Genomic DNA, 19,816 nt, shown 5'->3' with positions numbered 1-19,816 from the left:
ATCTGCCGCAGTTCTCAAAGACTAAGTAGATTTGTTATAGAAAATACCGGCACCGCGTGAAAGACATTTTATAAATCTCCCCCGCATGGCCTGTACTGTAAATGCTGCAGCCAAGTGTGAAGACGGCCGGAATGCTGGAAACTATTGCAGCTGGTCAAATGTCGAACAGCCAACAGAATAGAACTGTCAGGGTAATCAATCAGTATAGCATCAGTCAAAACCCACCCTAATGTCCCGTTGTCGATGGTAAGGGAAAAACACCACACACAGGTCTGGTATGCTTCCCTGTACGGGAGTAATGGCCAACACTTTACTGGCTTACACAGGGCTTTATACCCTCCTGTTGCTACACAAAGCATATAGCATCTCATTGGTCCAGATATATAGCATCACCATATATGTCCATAATACTGTCCATAGCAAAAGTTAATCAGACAGGCGGCTGTATCAATCACATGTTCCTTATTCATAGCAGACACTTCTCTTTTTCTCCTCAGTCCTTCGAGCAAGATGTTGCAACTTCCTTAAACTGCCAAGCTAATCGCCGTTCTATCTTGTTCCTCTTTGTAATTTTCCAAGAAACAGTCTTCTCCGCCTTGCAGAAGCCTTTGTCGTATCTGATATGATTTTTTAAGAATGCATATTACGTATTTTGAATATTAGGTTTTTTGTCACAAAGCATTGCATAGAATTTGCACGCAGGTCTAAAGATATAAAAACATATAGCAATATATACACGTGCCCTCACAGAACAACACAACTGCCGGACCAGACTGGAAGGACTCTAGAAATGTCTGCAGGGATATTTATGGATGTATCTCCCCATAAACAGGATTACATGATAGTGAAGAAGACTTCTAGTGATGGCTGTCAGGCCCCGGTGTCTGATGGATGGGGAAGACCCCTAAGCCCAATCACAGGGCCTCCACCTCGCCCCCTGATACTTGAGGAGATCAATGAGCAGAAGATCCTAGAACTCACCAACAAGATGATTGAGCTGCTGACTAGAGAGGTGATGCTGCTGGGAATGCTGGGACATTATACAGTAACACTATGGCGGTATAACGTGTCTGGGTGATGACGGTATCATTGTGTTGTCAGGTTCCTATAAGGTGTCAGGACTTCACTGTCTATTTCTCCATGGAGGAGTGGGAGTATTTAGAAGGACACAAGGATCTGTACAAGGACGTCATGATGGAGGACCATCAGCCCCCCCTATCACCAGGTAATAGACAGGACTAAATCCACACAGCCTTTATTATTTGTATGTAGAGATTGAATTCAGTGGCTGTCTGTGTTTTCTGCAGGTAGATCCAGTAAGAGAACAGCAGCAGAGAGATGTCCCCGGCCTCTTCTTCCACAGGATGATCAGGTAAATGGAGAGAAGGTCTCATGAAATCTCCCCTCTGGTCTGTAGGACGGCTGGGAAGGTCTTGTGTTTAGTCTTATTATATGATTGATATTTGTGTAATGAGAAAGCTGGAGATGGCAGGATTACAGCCGACCGCAGACATTAGATCTCCGCATCTTATCACTATTTTCTGGTTCTGGAGACTTCTGGTTGGAATAAAGAAGCAACAGGTTGGAGTTATACAGGAGACCTGCAGCTATTTGGCCAGATCACTACTGCTGTCATGTCATTCCGGCTCCTCATACTAATTAATGACCTTTTCTGGCCATATAAAACCTTCCACACGACTTCTCCAACTGTGTGATGACTTTTACAATATTTATTTCACAGCTGGTGAAACTGGAGGAAGATCTGATCCCTATTGATGCTACAGAGACACATGTGAGGGGGTATCAGCCGTGTAAGGAGGGGATTCCTACAGATGACCCCCCAGGTGAGACTGCATGTAGAGAAGAGTCTGTGTTGTCGGGGTTTTCAGCTGTATATTCCCTTATTCAGCCAAAATCTATATATACAAAGGCAAAAGCCCTCACTGACTGACTGACTCGCCACTAGTTCTCTAACTTCCCGATGGCGGACAAACATGAAATTTGGCACAACGATTTTTTAGGTCCAAAATAGGAAAAGGAGTCATTACTCGATTATTCAATGTTAAGTGCAAAAAATAAGTTACCCCCTATGTTATATTACTTCCCGGAGTCGTACAAGCGTGAAATTTGGCATGAACATTCTTTGGGTTGTAAGTAGGAAAAGTCAAGGGGTGACAACTTGATTATTCAATTATAAGTGCAAAAGTAAGTGACCTCATATGTAATGTAACTAATAACACACGTATGAACTGCACAAACATGAAATTTGCCACAACCATTCTTTATGACCCAATGGCGAAAGTAAAGGGGTTGCAACTTCAATATTTAATTCTAAGCATGAAAAACTGAAAAGCCGCCATACATTACATAGTTCTTTTCTCAGAAACCATAAAGCCTAGGGAAATGATTTGTATACTGAGGAGAATATAACTGATCTCTGTGTATATATACTCACGAGAATCTACCTCACCTCTATGAGTCTATACTGAAAGGCTATAAAGTACATAAGGAAGCGGCCATGCACTGCAGGGATGGAGCCTCTAAGGCTAAGAAGGGACTGCAACCTCCAGTCTGGGGGTAAATTTGAATAAAAAGGGGCGTTACTTTTAAAAGTAAAATGTGAGGAGAGCGGTAGGGGTTGCACATTCTGCAGAGGGACATTGCTACATACAGTCTGAGGAGAATCTAACACTCCTATATGTGTATACATATTTTATTCCTTGGTTTTCAAGTAACTATGACTTCATTTTCCCTGCAAACAAAATGTAAACACCTGTACTAAATTAACTCGGGTGAAGCCGGGTATATCAGCTAGTATATATATATATATATATATATATATATATAAAGATGAAAACACTCACTGACTGGCCACTAACTCTCTTACTTCCTGGTGTCGTATAAGCATAAAATTTGGCATGACCATTATTTTGGTCCTAAATAGGAAAACTAAAACATTCACAACTTGATTATACAATGCTAAGTGCAAAAGTAAGTGACCCCCTGTGTTATGTAACTTCCCAGTGTCGTACAAGTGTTAAATTTGCAACAACCATTCTTGAGGTCCTACATAGGAAAAGTAGAGGGGTCACAACTTGAGTATTCAATTCTAAGCTTGAAAAAATCTGTGATACATAAAGCTTAAGGAAATGATTTGTATAATCTACCTCATTCTATGTGTATATACTGAGGAGAAGCTACCTCACCTCTATGTGTATATACTGAGGAAAATCTAATGCTTCTCTGTGCATATACTGAGGAGAATCTAATGCTTCTCTGTGTATATACTAAGGAGATGCTATCACACCTCTCTGTGTATATACTTTCGAGAATCTACCTCACCTCTGTGTGTATATACTGAGGAGAATCTACCTCACCTCTGGGTGTATATACTGAGGAGGATCTAGCTCACCTCTGGGTGTATATACTGAGGGAGAATCTACCTCACCTCTGTGTGTATATACGGAGGGGAATCTAGCTAACCTCTATGTGTATATATTGAGGAGAATCTACCTCACCTCTGGGTGTATATACTGAGGAGAATCTAGCTAACCTCTATGTGTATATACTGAGGAGAATCTAGCTAACCTCTGGGTGTTGTAGCAATGCAGGGGGAAACACACCAGGCCACGACCAAATGCTGAGCGTCTTGTCTTTATTCAGAGATGATGAACAAAACAAAATTACTGGCATTCTCCAGATAACAGAAAGTTCATGGAAAGTCCTTTTAAATAAGCAGTCCAGCAGTAGTAACACAAAAGTCTTTGTAAACGCTTATAGGGCAAAGTAAAGCAAACCTTCCCAGCAGCGTGGTGCAGTGTCTCCAGCTCAGCACTCTCTGTAAGCCTCTGCTGCTCACACAGGGCACACCTCCCTCTTCAGACTGCAACCTGCGCCCATTTATGCACCTCACCTACTTGGGCCAGGTGAAACTGAGTACTGGAGTGAGAGACGGACCGGGTTTACCTCACAGATGCTAGTAGTCTCTGCGGTATGTACCGTCCGTCCCACACTTTAACTCTCACTCTACTACAGTGTATATACTGAGGAGAATCTAGCTCACCTCCGGGTGTATATACTGAGGAGAATCTAGCTCACCTCTGGGTGTATATACTGAGGAGAATCTACCTCACCTCTATGTGTATATACTGAGGAGAATCTACCTCACCTCTATGTGTATATACTGAGGAGAATCTACCTCACCTCTACGTGTGTATATACTGAGGAGAATCTACCTCACCTCTGAGTGTATATACTGAGGGGAATCTAGCTCACCTCTGGGTGTATATACTGAGGATAACCTACCTCACCTCTGCATGTGTATATACTGAGGAGAATCTACTTCACCTCTATGTGTATACATATTTTATTCCTCTTTTCCTCTGAAGTAACCACAGCTTCATAAAATGTTCCACGCAAGCAACAGATAAACACTTGTACCAAATTTACTTGCCCGAAACCTGGTATATCAGATGTGGATGATCTCCATCCTCTGCAGACTCTTCCATGTCTGTTACATGTGCTCCTTGTGAAGCTGCTTTTGTCTGTGAAGAGAACAGGGTGCCAATGGTGGACTTGCCAATTCCGGTGTCTCTGGCAAATGCTATTCAAGCTACATGGTGCTGGGATGTGAGCTCAGCTTCCACTACAGCATGTTGAGCCCTCATGGTTCCCGCGGAGTCTGTTTCCAACAATTTGGTCATTAGTGAAGTGATGACAGCGAAGTCGAGAGGCGACTACTCCCTGCTAGTCCTCCTTGACCTGTTTCAGCATTTGACACTGTTGACCACAAACTCCTCCTTAACATGCTTTACTCTATCAGCCCTCCTTACTGGCCCTATTTCCTTTCCGCCTCCTCTCGCTGTTGGGGTGCCCCAGGGCTCAGACCTTGGTCCCCTAATCTTCTCTAAAGTCCCAATTGGACAAACTATCCGCAAACTCGGCCTCTAATTCCAGATCTACGCTGAGGACACCCAGCTATATGCCTCTTCCTGTGACATCTCAACACCATTCCTCCAAAATCCCACAGACTGTCTGTCTGCTGTCTCTAACACCATGTCCTCCCTCTTTCTCAAACAAAGCCTTTCCAATACTGACCACCTCGTGTTTCCACCGTCTGCTTACCGATCTCCCTACAATATCTTCATATCGGTATCTGGCACCACTCCCAGACAGCACGGCAACTTCTTGGGCGTCATACCAGACTCTGACCTCTTCTTCAACCCCCACATCCAATCTTTGTCCCAAAAATGCCACCTGCTCCTCAGAAATATTTCTCAAATCTGGCTATTCCTCACCATGGACATGCTAAAACAGTTGTTGCCGCCCTCATCCATTCCCGACTTGACTACTGCTACTTGTTGCTCAACGGCCTTTCCGCACCAGACTCTTCCTTCTTCAATCCATATTAGACACACCAGCTAGGCTCATTTTTCTATCCAGCCATTTCTCTGATGCCTTTGAACTATGCCAGTCATTGCATTGGCTGCCCATCCACTGCAGAACTAAATTTAAACTCCTCACCCTCACCCATGGCACATCGCTTCCCTTCTGTCCATTTATCACCCAGCCCAGATACTCCGATCCGCTAACACATGCAGACTAAACTCCCCACTAATACAAACCTCACATGCTCGCCTCCAGGACTTCACCAGAGCAGCACCCATCCTCTGCAAAGCTCTACCCCAAGGCATCTGGACAATCCACAATGCACAAAATTTCAGACTCGCCTTAAAAACGCACCTCTTCAGGGAGGCATACTAAATCTCCTGACCTAGTCCCCCTGCCCCTCCCTACCGCTCCCCACACCTTCCACCCTGCCTATGACCTCTACCCCGGCACCTCCCTACCGATCAACCCGTTTGCTTCCTAATAACTGATTTACTCATGTAATTCCTGTACTGCCTATATCGCCTCCACCTCGTTTGTTTCAAATTGATTGTAGAAAAATATGTAATTTGTTGTATTGTCTGTTTTTTCCTGTGCTTGAAAGCGTTGCAGAACAAGTTGGCGCTATACAAATAAAGATTATTATTTTATAGTCTGCTGAGGGTCATTCTGTAGGGTTCTGGCACTACTTCTCCTGTTTCTCCTTGCACAAAGGAGCAGATCCCTGTCCTGATGCTGTGGATAGTGAGTTCAGGACGGTCCTTCGCCGTGTGCCTGCAGGCTGCAACGAGCACAAATCAGTCAGCAGTTCTGTAATAATCGGGGAATATACAGCAATAAGCTATACAAGCAGTTATGTTATTTCCCCTTAATGTTTTGGTAGAGCCACAGGCGCCGTGTAAGGAGAAGCCATCCTCATTCTGCATTTAGCTGCTCCTTCCATCTGCTCCAGCTGATACCCCATGCACTATGTCAGGGTCTCTGCAACATGCAATCACTATATCAGACTTGGACCCCCATCCCCAGTGCTGCCTCCGCACATGTGCAAGTATTATTATCATGTCCCTCTCCTCTGCTGCTGGAACCAGAAGGACTGGGCATGCTCAGTAGGAACTTCCCACATCATAGTACAAGTAACAGTCAGCTGGGTTAGTGAATGGCTACAAACATATGTGTGCCCACTGATAATGGCGGTGCCGGGCTTGTAAATGCGTCTTTATTCCCCAGTCAGCAGCACATGATCAGCAGACTGTAGTTGCAGCGCAGTACAGGGCAGTTTACAGCAGGGGGCGTCAGCAGCTCTTATCCACGGCTCGTTTGGCTCCTGCGCTCTGTAATCTTACAAGCTGTATGAGCGCCCCCTGGAGGTAGGAAATTACCATCACCGCATGGGAGGAAATCAGCGCAGAACACGTCCTACTATGTGGAAGTAAAAAAGTAAGTTTATTGGGTAGAGTAATTGTCCCATTAGGATGTTATCAGTAGACTAGGCGCTCCACAAATTATTGTACCTGCAGTTAATGGGAAAACCCCTTTAACTATTTAATATTTTTACATATCTGAGCTTGAATAACTACGACAAAAAATATCTCCCGTTTTGGTGGAATAAATGTGCTAAGGATGGACGTCGCCCCTCGCTTGTTGTACTTATTCCAGACTCTGCCTATTCAGCCCCCCATGAATTTTTTTAAATGCCTACAATCTGCTTTTACACATCAGCTACCGAACCCTCTCAAAACCTAAACCCACAGGAGGGGCGGGGCCTTCTGGCCTTAAGCCTCTATCCTTCTTAGATCGTTCGACTGGCACTTCCACGGGAAGTCTAAACAATGGATTAAGCTAGAAACGGATATTGTTGGAACTTCTCTAAAAACGCTGCCTGGGATTTTTCCCTCAGCCAGACCCCATCCATAGTTTAAAAGATATTGTAGAATATAACTCTTATTCACATCTTGTATAAATATCTCCTTCCTGCTGTGGCAAATATTCTGGCAGCATTTACAATTTTCTATGCCACATCCCAAAGCATCGTATATGCCCCTCACTCCCCCCCTCCACACACACATGGATGAACCCGGATTATGAGTTAGGATCTTCCGATTGGGTTGGTGAGAGGGTGCCAGTATATTTTTCAGTTTTATTTCTTCGATTACCACTTGAGGTCGACTGGGGATATTGTCAGATAGAAAGGGGTCACCTTGTAGGATCCCCCAATGTTTCGATAGGATGTTCCTCAGGTGGGAAGGTTGAGTATTAATGTGGATTCAGAACAATGTTTTGGAGTTCTGCTCCTCAGTTTTCCTAGGTTTCTGTTGTGGATTCTCTAACTGGTCTTGTTGTTGCGCTCTTAGCATCGCTGAACTCACCAGCACCCCTGGGTGCCCCTTCTCTTTAAAACACTTCTTTTATACATTAGATTGTTCATTAACCCCTTAGTGACGGAGCCAGATTTTGGAAATCTGACATGTCGTTCAACATAGCATAACTCCATGAAGGTTTTGCATATCCAAGTGATTCTGCCATCTTTTTTTCCCCACATGTTGTACTTCATTTACGTTGCAAAAACAGACCGATTTTAATTCGTGTATGTTTATTAAAAGTACCAATACTGGAAAAAAAATTAAAAAATTATCATTTTGTACAATTTTTTGATAGGATATATATTTCCATCTGTTTACTTTATTCTGAATGCACATTTGAAAAACTTTTGTTTTTTTTTAACCATATAGATGACGTACAAATTTAACATTAATTTTCAGCATTTTGAGAAACACTTTGTTTTCTTACAGCAAGCCAAGTTTGCAGCGGCAAATAGGTGTCACAATGATAGATACCCTCCTAAATGACCCCATTTTAAAAACTACACCCCTTAATGTATCCACTTAGGGGGGTCGTGTGTATTTTGACCCCACAGTTTTTTTTTCAGAAATTAATTAAATTTAGAGAAGAAAAAATAAAATTTCATATTTTTGCAAATATGTCATTTTAAAGACATTTTTTCCCTATAGTGCACATGAAAATGAGGATTGATACCCCAAAATGGATCCCCCTGTTTCTCCCGTCTTCAGAAATATACTCATTGTGGCCCTAATCTTATGTCTGGATGCACAACGGGGCCCAAAATGTAAGGAGAAGTCAGTGTCTTTCAGACCATAAATTTTGCTTGAATGCGTTTTAGGCCCCATAGCACTCTTGTAGAGCTCTTGAGCGGCCCAAACCATATAGAACCCCCACAAATGACCCCATTTTAAAAACTAGACCCATTAACAAATTTATCTAGGGGTGTACTGGCCATTTTGATGCCACAGTTTTTGAAGGAATTGAAGCAAAGCAAAAGGAAAAAATTGTGATTTTCATTTTTTTGGCAATTCTATCAGTTTAAAAACCACTTTTTTGTACAGCACATACATGAATGAAGACTTGCACCAAAAAATGGATACCCCTGTTTTACCTGTGTTCAGAAATATACCCATTGTGGCCCTAATCTACTTAAAGGAAACATTGCTAGGCCTATAATGGAAGGAGCACCCATTGGATTGCTCACTTGTAGAGTCATTGAGTGGCCAAAACGATAGAGAACCCCCACAAATGACCTCATTTTGAAAACTAGACCCCTTAACGAATTTTGACCCCACAGCATTTGAATGAATATAAGCAAAGCAGAAGGAAAAAATTATGATTTTCATTTTTTTTGGCAATTGTGTCAATTTAAAAACTTTTTTTTTGTACAGTGTACATAGGAATGAAGACTTTAACCCCAAAATGGATCCCCCCGTTTGTCCCGTGTTCAGAAACATACCCATTGTGGCCCTAATCTACTTACAGGACACATGGCAAGGCCTATAATGGAAGGAACACCCGTTGGATTGCAGGGCACAACTGAATAAATTCCAGGCCCCACTGCTCACTTGTACAGAATAAAAATTGACACGATAAAAAAAAAATCCCCCCCCCCATCCGCACCCTTTTCGGCGTTCCCCAAACCTTAGATAAAAGTAATAATGTGAACTGTGTGGTATTTCCGAAGACAGGGGTAATTACGGGGGCTGGTTGGGATGGGTATCCATTGGATAGCGCCGATTGCATTGCCGGGGGGGACTGCCCGCAGCCCAAGATGACAGCTCCATGCTGTCGGCTACCTGCGGGCACCGACAACATGAAGCTGACACGTCCTCAGCTAAGAGGGTATTAATCCTAAGAGGACGCATGTTTCTACGTCCTCTAGGATTAAAGCCCACTTAGTGAGGACGTAAAATCCCGATGGGGCCGTCACTAAGGGGTTAAGATTTTGGAGATTTGTGTGTAAAAAATAAAAGTATGGGGGTTCTGGAGAAATAATATAAAATGTGGCACTCGTTTGTTATTAAGTATACTTAATCTGTATAAAGAGCATGTGCAAGACGAGCATGCGCACAAAACTGCGTCTAGAAATTTACCTCTGCTTCCGGTTCAGCGTGTACCGGGATATAGCTCAGCAGCTACTTTCTTCTGGATGCACGCACGTACACACTTCCGGTCGCCCCAGTTCTAAGAAGTACCTGATACTTTTATCATGTGTCTGTGTCATATGCTCATGAAAAATGGCAGATTAGTCAGTAAGCCCTCCGACTCGCGTTGCATCTCCTGTATTGTATATATTGTCCTACGCTAATGGAATAAATACCAGAAGGTACCGACTCTCCAAAAGAAACCTGGAGGAACGGGTGATAATTTAGAGGCTAACCTGGATTCTTGAGGAGATTCGCTAATGTCTGCAAACCCCTTATTCAAGTAAGTAAAACCTCATACATAAAAGGAAATATACAGAGGTCAGCGTAGCGCTCCTGCGGTCATGTATAGTGAGATAAAAAAAATTTTGCTGGGGACTTAGCCGCTACTGTGCAGGGTCTTAGTCCAAGACAGGCCCTGCCAGCACCTCTCGGTCCAAGATCGCCTTAAGATATTAGATGAAAATTCTTCCTCCACATCCACAGATTGGGAGAGCTGCAGGGTTCCTTGAGTACCCCAGGAAGGGGACCCAATAAAATCAGGAAAATGAAAAGAGAAAAAAATGGCCCCAGCGCTCGCTGGAGAAAAATATTTCAAATGTATATGGAAATAACTAGTTTATTTTGCAACGCGTTTCAGCCACTAAACGTGGCCTTTTTCAAGCATCAATGCAAAATAAACTAGTTATTTCCATATACATTTGGAATATTTTTCTCCAGCGAGCGCTGGGGCCATTTTTTTCTCTTTTCATTTTCCTCATATATAAAAGAGCACAGGGTTTTTGTAACTTGTCTTTTTCACAATTTGTATGAATATTTTATATAGACATTTTTATAAAATATTGATATAATTGTAATGTTAAAATCTGTTTTATTCTTGGCAGATGACGACATCAGCAGCTCAGAGGAACATTTGATATCTTCAGGTTTTACAGTGGAAGATGATGGTAACATACAAGATACACACGCAGAGCCTGCCATTATCCCAGATGTACCCTCAGCCCTTCCCAGCAAACATCTGTCATCTGATCCTTTTATAGAGGTTCCATCTTCTAATTCATCACAGACTAGTAAGCAACATAACATTTACAGAAGAGATCTTAAAGAAGAAACAGTTGTCACAGGGAAGAAGTCATTTTCATGTTCAGAATGTGGGAAATGTTTTACCCACAAATCACATCTTGTTTATCATCAGAGAATTCACACAGGAGAGAAGTCATTTTCATGTTCGGAATGTGGGAAATGTTTTACCCTGAAATCACATCTTGTTTATCATCAAAGAATTCACACAGGAGAGAAGCCATTTTCATGTTCAGAATGTGGGAAATGTTTTACCCATAAATTAGATCTTGTTGGACATCAGAGAATTCACACAGGAGAGAAGCCATTTTCATGTTCAGAATGTGGGAAATGTTTTACCCATAAAGTAGGTCTTGTTAGACATCAGAGAATTCACATGGGGGACAAGCCATTTTCATGTTCTGAATGTGGGAAATGTTTTACCATGAAATTAGATCTTGTTGGACATCAGAGAATTCACACAGGAGAGAAGCCATTTTCATGTTCAGAATGTGGTAAATGTTTTACCAGAAAATCACATCTTGCTGTTCATCAGAGAATTCATACAGGAGAGAAGCCATTTTCATGTTCTGTCTGTGGGAAATGTTTTACCCTGAAATCACCTCTTGATAGACATCAGAGAATTCACACAGGAGAGAAGCCATTTTCATGTTCAGAATGTGGGAAATGTTTTGCTCGGAAATCATCCCTTGTTGAACATCTGAAAATTCACACTGGTGAGAGGCGATTTTCGTGTTCTGTCTGTGGGAAATGTTTTGCTCAGAAATCATCCCTTGTTGAACATCTGAAAATTCACACTAGTGAGAGGCGATTTTCGTGTTCTGTCTGTGGGAAATGTTTTGCTCAGAAATCATCCCTTGTTGAACATCTGAAAATTCACACTAGTGAGAGGCGATTTTCGTGTTCTGTCTGTGGGAAATGTTTTACCATGAAATTAGATCTTGTTAGACATCAGAGAATTCACACAGGAGAGAAGCCATTTTCATGTGCAGAATGTGGGAAATGTTTTACCATGAAATCAAATCTTGTTGGACATCAGAGAATTCACACAGGAGAGAAGCCATTTTCATGTGCAGAATGTGGGAAATGTTTTACCATGAAATTAGGTCTTGTTAGACATCAGAGAATTCACACAGGAGAGAAGCCATTTTCATGTGCAGAATGTGGGAAATGTTTTACCATGAAATTAGGTCTTGTTAGACATCAGAGAATTCACACAGGAGAGAAGCCATTTTCATGTTCAGAATGTGGGAAATGTTTTACAAGTAATACAACTCTTCTTACACATCAAAGAACTCACACAGGGAAGAAGTCATTTCAGAATGTAGAAAATGTTTCTTGAACAAATCACATCTTGTTACACATCAGAAAACACACAGGAGAGTGGCCATTTTCATGTTCAGAATGTGGAAAATACTTCTTGTGCCACATCAGAGAATTCACATGGGGGACAAGCCATTTTCATGTTCTGAATGTGAGAAATACCCATAAAGGGGATCTTGTTAAACAACAGAAAATTCACACAGGGGAGACAACATTTCTATATTCTGACTGTTGTCAATATTTTTAAGACAAATCAGATCTTGTTAACTATAAGAGAACTCACACAGGGGAAAACCGGCATTTTTGTTCAGATTATTGGAAATATTTTAGCTATACATCTTGTTAGACGTTGGAGAATTCACACGTGGCAGCAGCCATTTTTGACTTTGGAAAACTTACACAGCGGGAAACCCATATTAATATTTTAGAATCTGCTTGTCTTCTTGGGTTATCGTGATTGAAAACCTCGTCCGCCTCACGTGAACTTCTGTTACCGACCATCAAGATGATCTCAGTTGTATACTAGATTTATTAATATCATGACAATTGAGAAGTAATACAATTAGTGGTTTCCATATTATATAATTCAATAAACCTTTATTAACAATCAGCATATCATCCCTAACTCAAAAGTGGTTGCAGGTATTGACAAAAAATGACTGCGCCTATCAATTTCTGATGGAATTCTGCCCTTTAACCCCCTGAGTGGCGGGTTTCCTACCACCCTGTCGTGCCCACCAGGGCAGGTTTTTTAAAATGGTCTAATCAACTAATTTTGCAGTTGCGTCTCCAGAGCCATAACTTTTTCATTTTTCCATTGACATGGCCATATAAGGGCTTGCTTTTTGCGGGACAAGTTGTGATTTTTAAACAGGAGGGAGGAAAAAAAGAAATGGGGAAAAAAGAAAAAAAGGGGCCATGTCATTAAGGGGTTAAATAATGTATTAACTTCCATCTCTGGGTCATTACGACGCATGGATACCACATGTGTGATTGTATTTTTGATTTTTTTTACAAAGTAAAGGGAGACAAGTGTTTTTATTATTTTTTTTAAATAATTTTGTAACTTTTTTTTTTTTTTTAAACTTTTTTTTTTTTTGTCCCTTTAGGGGACTTCCACAGATCGTGCTGATTTTAGCAAGGTGTGCGATTTGCCAGTTAATTGCCGAGTTGCGCGTTGACAGCCGGCTGTCAATAAAGTTGATTTGGAATACATGGGACGCAGATGCGTTCCATGTCACGTACCAACGTTCTGACGTCATACGTTACGTTTATCGTGACGTGTACGTCCCTTTGCGAGGAGCGTTCCCGCCCCCCGGAACAAACACCACTGATTGTTATCGGCACTTAGGCAGCCGGCTTGTATTAAGTAAGTGTGTATTTAGTATTGTATATATGTATGTCTCTGTAGTAATGTAAATGAGCTTGAAAAAGCGATAATATTTTGCCGAAACGCGTCGCTCTTTATTTCTAAATAAAAATTTTTTCCCAACGAGCGCAAAGATAGCTATTTTTCTTTCTGATACGAACAGTGTCAGTAACTTAGTGTTACTGACACACAAATGCTGGCTTCCTCCACCGAGCCCAGGCTGCTCGGTGACACGTACCTCCCTAAAGCCACATATGAGAGCATCCTAGGCGAAACATATCTGCCCTCCCCCACTTTGCCGGTCACTGTCTTACAATACCTATAAACAAATACCTGCACAGCCGTAGAATACAATATGCACCTGTCTATATGGTTGATGTCATTATGTAATATTTTATACTTTAACTCTTTATATTCCTAAAACAATTTTTCTTCCCGTTGTTTTATCACTTATACCTTTGTCTATACTGTACTATTATTATAGTTTTATTTCCCATATTCTTTGCTAAAGTCTTGTTTTTAACCTAATATATTAACATTATAGATGAGCGAGTATACTCGCTAAAGGCAATTGCTCGAGCAAGCATTGCCTTTAGCGAGTATCTCCCCCGCTTGAGACGGAAGGTTCGGGTACCGGCAGCGGGCACGAAGCTGTAGGGGAGAGCGGGGCGGAACGGAGGGGAGATCTCTCTCCCCCCGCTCCCTCCTGCTGACAGCCACTACTCACCGCTCCCCCGCATCGGCACCCGAACCTTCTGTCTCGAGCGGGGGAGATACTCGCTAAAGGCAATGCTCGCTCGAGCAATTGCCTTTAGAGAGTATACTCGCTCATCTCTAATTAACATACTTTATGGCTCCAATTGACATTGTCACGTGTCTTCCATTAGTAATTAGCACGCCCCCATCATGTCTGTTCATGTGATACCATTTAGTGTCACGGCCCCTAAGCGGTGTCACCAAGCTTACTTACGCGATACTCCTATGGCCATTACACCACATCATAGGATACAATCCAACCTCTTCACGTGATATTAACAAGTCTCCACCACGTCCGTTCACGTGATATCAATAAGTGTCACGCCCCAAAATGACGTCACCATGCTAATCCACGTAATACCCTCATGACCATTGCACCACATCACATGACATATTCCAGTCTACTCACGTGATATGAACTCATATAAAGGCCTACGTATGATGTCATCACGTCATACGAAGTGATATTTCACGTCACCGTGTCATACCGCAAGACATTTTCTATGCCCCTCTATCTCTATGCCTGTCTGCTGGACGCTACATATGACTGCCCCCTATATAAAATACTGGTAGTCCATCAAATTTGATAGCGCAAAATGTGCTGCGCCCCATCCCAGACGCTACTATATCACGTGACAACGCCTACGCCTTTTCATCCCGTGACGCGTCTATCGGTAACACGCATCGCTGCGTTCCATTGAAGCCACAGGAAGTAACACTAATCTGACCAGAAGGCACATCAGGATTGAGACTCCGAGACTCACATGGTACGCCACACATACACGGGGAGGTAACCTTTATTTGTACATATTTGTGTCATTTGTAAAATGTTTTATGCTTGATAAAGGCTTCTTAGGAAGCCGAAACGCGTTACATAATAAACTTACTGAACTTTGAAAACATCTTTCTACATGTGATTTACTATACGCCTTCTGGGACTGAGGGGTGCCGCGGACCTGGCACCCCGACAAAGTAAGTTATCCACCATAGCCATATTGCTGGAGCGCCAGGAGGTCTTTTTTATACTATTGTCTAGAACCTTTTCTTGTTCTCTGGTATCTACATACCTAGAGCCAGCTCGTGACGCTTTCCCCCAGGGATGTCGTTTTGACCAGCACTATTGGATTCCATCCATTGAATACAACCAAGGTTACTTTCTGCCTTCTAGAATTCTTGATGTTTCGGGACACCAGGAGGGTCCCGTTACGTCTGGGTGAGTCCCAGACGTTGTTTGAGAAATTCTTTATATCTCAATAATAATTTTTCTCCCTAACCATTGGAGCGCTATCATTCTGTTTCTTGTTTTGTTTTTACCTACATAAATATTTATACCAAATATGCAAACAAGAAATTCCATCCGCTTTAGGCTGCCCATCTTCTTGAAAAATGGAGCAAGTTTACCGATTTAGGGCCGGACCCCCGCATAAGGCAAGATTAACGTACAAGAGATCCTAAGCCCCGCCCACATCCGGTCACACCCTGTTTCCCTAAAAATAAGACATAGCATGATTTTCCAGAATTTTTGAGGATGCAAAAGGATTTTTCAGGCTTTTTGAGGATGCTTGAAATATAAGCCCTACTCCAATATTAAGCCCTGCTAACAATTAAAAAGTCAATTTAAATAGTGTCCAGGCAGCTATACATGTAAAGAAGTTAAACCTTTTTGAACAAAAATTAATATTAGACGCTGTCTTATTTTTGGGGAAACACGGTAGTAAAGTACTTACACTACACTGATAAAGCTAAAATACTAAGAATCTTTAAAAGCTACCAGAACACTCTGGAATTCAAGGGACACAAAATCCTGATTTTTGCAAACTAATCTGCTGAAGTTCAATGCAAAAGGAAAGCACTCTCCCCTATTGTACAGGAGGCAGATCAAGTTTGTGCTGATTTACCCGGCAACCCTGAAGATATACAGCCATGACGGCTCCTATTTCACCTACCAAGACCCTGATTTGGCAGCAATGGACCTTGAAATGCCTCCTTCACTGGTTAACTCACCAGCTCCCATTTCTGACCGGAATTCCCGTCTGGCGGTCAAGGAAATCAAAGGGAAAGGGGACATTAAAAGAGAAAGCCATAACCGTTGTCAACAGGTAGACTCCTCAAGTTCTTCTATGCTATCTAAAGAACAATTGCAAGAGATGACCACTACGGAGACATTCGATCTAGCATCGTCTCATAAATAATGGACATTACATCATAGTGGTGAGATGTTGTTTATGTAAGCAAGCCATAAAACCTCTGGGTGGGTCACTGGCTATATGCTTAATGAATCTACCTAAACTAGTCCCTCCCAGCTGTTGGATGTTGCTTGGTTTTAAAAGTAGTTTCCATTCACTGACACACATATGTTCCCTGTGCTGAATTGTGCCCGAGATTAAGTGTAACATTTATAAAGTTTAACATGGCAGTTCAACAGAGCAAGAAACAGGTGTGCCGCATAAACTGTCTTAAAACCCTGCACTTCCTGATCATCACTACTACTGTACTCTCTATTCTTATCTTTACTGTTTTCTATTAAACCTATGTCCAACGCTCACCTCTGGTACATTCTATCCATATTAGCCTCTCTCTCCTTTCTTCACCTATGCACAGCTCACATGCACTCTTCACTTTCCTAAAATGACTCAATCTCCCTGAAGCCACAGTGAAACATAACTATCGGCCTTCATAAATCCCCTATCCACTTGCTCCCCCTCGCTATCCTGCTGTTACTAGCCTCGAGGGACATTTCTCCCAAACCTGGTCCACCCTCTAATGCCCCTAACTATTACCCCCCACCTGCCCCACTGAGTCACCCTTCTAGCCCAACCGCTAGTCCGTGCATAACCTCCCTGGTTTCCTTTCAATGCTCTGGAACTGCCAGTCAGCATGCAACAAACTTCCCACCATCTATGACTTTTTAACAGCTAAATCCCTAAACCTGCTAGCTCTAACAGAAACGTGGATACAGCAGTCTGACACGGCCTCCCCTGCTGAATTGTCTTACAATGGCCTGCAGTTCTCCCATACCTTGAGACCAGAAAACAGGCGAGGTGGAGGAGTAGGTGCTCTTCTCTCCTCGCAAAGCACCATCCAGGTCATCCCCCTGGTAACCTCACTCACTTTCCCATCATTCGAGGTACATGCTGTCCGCTGTCCATGTAAGAAGCAGTTATCTACCACCCCAGGTGCTCTGCTCCTGTTTCTGGACCACTTTGACACCTGGCTCCCCCACTTGCTTTCCTGCGAAATCCCAACCCTCATCCAAGGAGACTTCAACATCCTCACTAACGACCCCGTCTCCCCATCTGCCTCTCAGTTTCTCTCACCTCCTCCCTTGGTCTTTCACAACTCGCAGCCTCTGCCACTCACAAGGATGGCAATACTTCCGGATCTGGTCCTCCTCCGTCTCTGCTCTGCTTCCAACTACACTAACTCCCCTTTCCTGCTCTTGGACCATAACCTCCGCTCTTTCTCTGTCAAGCTTCCTAGTATCTCCCTAGACCCTCCTACCTTCCATACTTATAGCAAACTTCAGGCCATTCACACCCAGGTCTTTGCTGAGTCCCTACAGTCCTCTCTGTCCCCTATCTCTCTCCTCTCCTGCCCCAACCTGGCTGCCGCACACTACAACACCGCTCTCAAACATGTCCTGGATAAAGCGGAGCCCGGTGTGACCCAAGGTATCTGATGCAGACCACGGCAGCCCTGGCTCACACCTCAAACGCGCTTCATCCAGTGGTGCCCTAGGTGTGCTGAACAGCTGTGGAGAAAGTCTCAAAATTCCACAGACTTTCTCTGTTCCAAATTCATACTTAGAACCTACAAACTAGCACTACACCATGCCAAGCAAGTCTACTTCACCTCTATCGTCTCATCACTATCTCACAACCCTAAATGACTCTTTGCACTCCCTTCTCAGCCCAGATTTGCAGCCCCCAGTAATGGATATCAGTGCTGAAAAGCTGGCTGCTTACTTCAAAAAGAAAATTGATGACATCCGGTAGGAAATAACCTCCCAATCCCAGACTAGCCCTCATCCTACTCGGATGCCTCTGCCCTGTGCCAGTCACTGCACTAGCTGCCTGTCAAATACAGAATAGAATTTAAACTCAGCACCCTCATCCACAAAGCCCTCAACAGCATCGCGCCGCACTACATTGCCCCTCATCTCAATTCAGTACCCAACCTGCAGACTCCTCTCTGCTAACAAAATCAGATGTCCCCCTCAAATTTAAACCTCTCATTCCCGCCTTCAAGACTTGTCCAGAGCAGCACCTGTCCTCTGGAACGTGCTACCCACAACTATCCGGGCAATCACTGACTCCCTAAACTTCAGGCGTGCTCTAAAAACGCACCTCTTCAGGGAAGTATACTGTATACCCTAAAGCAAAGCCCTCTGTACTCTGCCTGATAACATGCTCCCTGTCCTACCGACTGCAATTCCTGCTAGCTGTAATCAACCGGCACCTGCAGCCATACCGGTTCAGCCACTATACGTTCCAATTTGATTATTGTCTATGTGTATAGCATCCCTCTCTCTCCATCTCACCATACTGTGCACATCTCCAGCCCCGTTACCTTTTGAATTACCGCATTATTTGTAGTATGTAAGCTTGTTGGAGCAGGACCCTTGGTAACCGTGGTCTTGTTTTTATTTTTTTATTTCCCCTGTCTTGTCAACGCGGCAGAATATATTGGCGCTATATAAATAAAGATCATCATTCAATTATTATATTTCTATGCTACAGTATTGTTAGCGAGATTTGCTCCCACCCCAAATGTCCTCCACTTGCACTACACACGAAGAAGCCATTGGTGGGGACAGCATATCTATAAATACAAAATTATATTATTTTGTATAATATAAAAGTGCTGTTTCATGAGACCACCAAGAACGGTCCATTTTTAAAGGTACAGGCGCGTGGGAGACTCATGACGTGGCGCTCAATTAACCAATCAGAGCATTAGCTTGCTGTAGATGGGGTACTCAAGCCCTGCTACTAGAAAGAACTGCTCTGTTGGCATGCAGGAGGGCACGTGAGCCTGCAGCAGTGCCGGAGACCAGAGCGAGGAATCCGAACACCGGCTGCTAGGTAAGTATTATAAGACCCCACCCCCGAAAATAAAACACTGCCTCTTTTGAGGCAAAAATTTATATAAGACAGTGTCTTATTTTCTGGGAAACGCTGTAGCATACACCTGCCTGCAACAGCTATGATCAGCGCTAATGCTGATTGCAGCTGTTAACCTCTAAATGCCCTGATTGCGGTTGACAGGGTTCCAATCAGTTGTCTTAGTAGCTGGAGGCTTTCTGAAAGCCCCAGGGCTGCCATGAAGAAATGCCTATAGAGGCATGACTGTGACATGTCTTCATAGATTGCCTGTCAAACTGGGGTATGTATGAACAATCAAACGTCCCCTA

General features: G+C 43.0%; 2 protein-coding genes across 2 annotated transcripts in view; both read left to right on the top strand.

The window, feature by feature from the left end:
• Positions 1-19,816, top strand: part of LOC136624338 (oocyte zinc finger protein XlCOF7.1-like) — a 407,640-nt gene that overhangs the window by 80,592 nt on the left and 307,232 nt on the right. The gene's annotated exons all lie outside the window — the stretch shown is intronic.
• Positions 1,702-14,182, top strand: LOC136624375 (oocyte zinc finger protein XlCOF7.1-like). Its single transcript, XM_066598342.1, has 2 exons — positions 1,702-1,844; positions 10,760-14,182. Exons 1-2 carry the CDS (start codon positions 1,715-1,717, stop codon positions 12,295-12,297), a joined length of 1,668 nt encoding a protein of 555 aa, XP_066454439.1. The 5' UTR covers positions 1,702-1,714; the 3' UTR covers positions 12,298-14,182.

This window comes from Eleutherodactylus coqui, chromosome 4 (genome assembly GCF_035609145.1).
Source record: "Eleutherodactylus coqui strain aEleCoq1 chromosome 4, aEleCoq1.hap1, whole genome shotgun sequence".
NCBI classification, from domain to species: domain Eukaryota; kingdom Metazoa; phylum Chordata; class Amphibia; order Anura; family Eleutherodactylidae; genus Eleutherodactylus; species Eleutherodactylus coqui.
This window is presented reverse-complemented; position numbering and strand designations above follow the sequence as displayed.

What these genes read in the sequence shown, in the direction of transcription:
- LOC136624375 (XM_066598342.1), top strand. Translation starts at nt 1,715, where the DNA reads ATGACTTTTACAATATTTATTTCACAGCTGGTGAAACTGGAGGAAGAT. An exon ending in TCCTACAGATGACCCCCCAG is followed by an intron (nt 1,845 to 10,759) that starts GTGAGACTGCAT and finishes TATTCTTGGCAG; the next exon opens with ATGACGACATCAGCAGCTCA.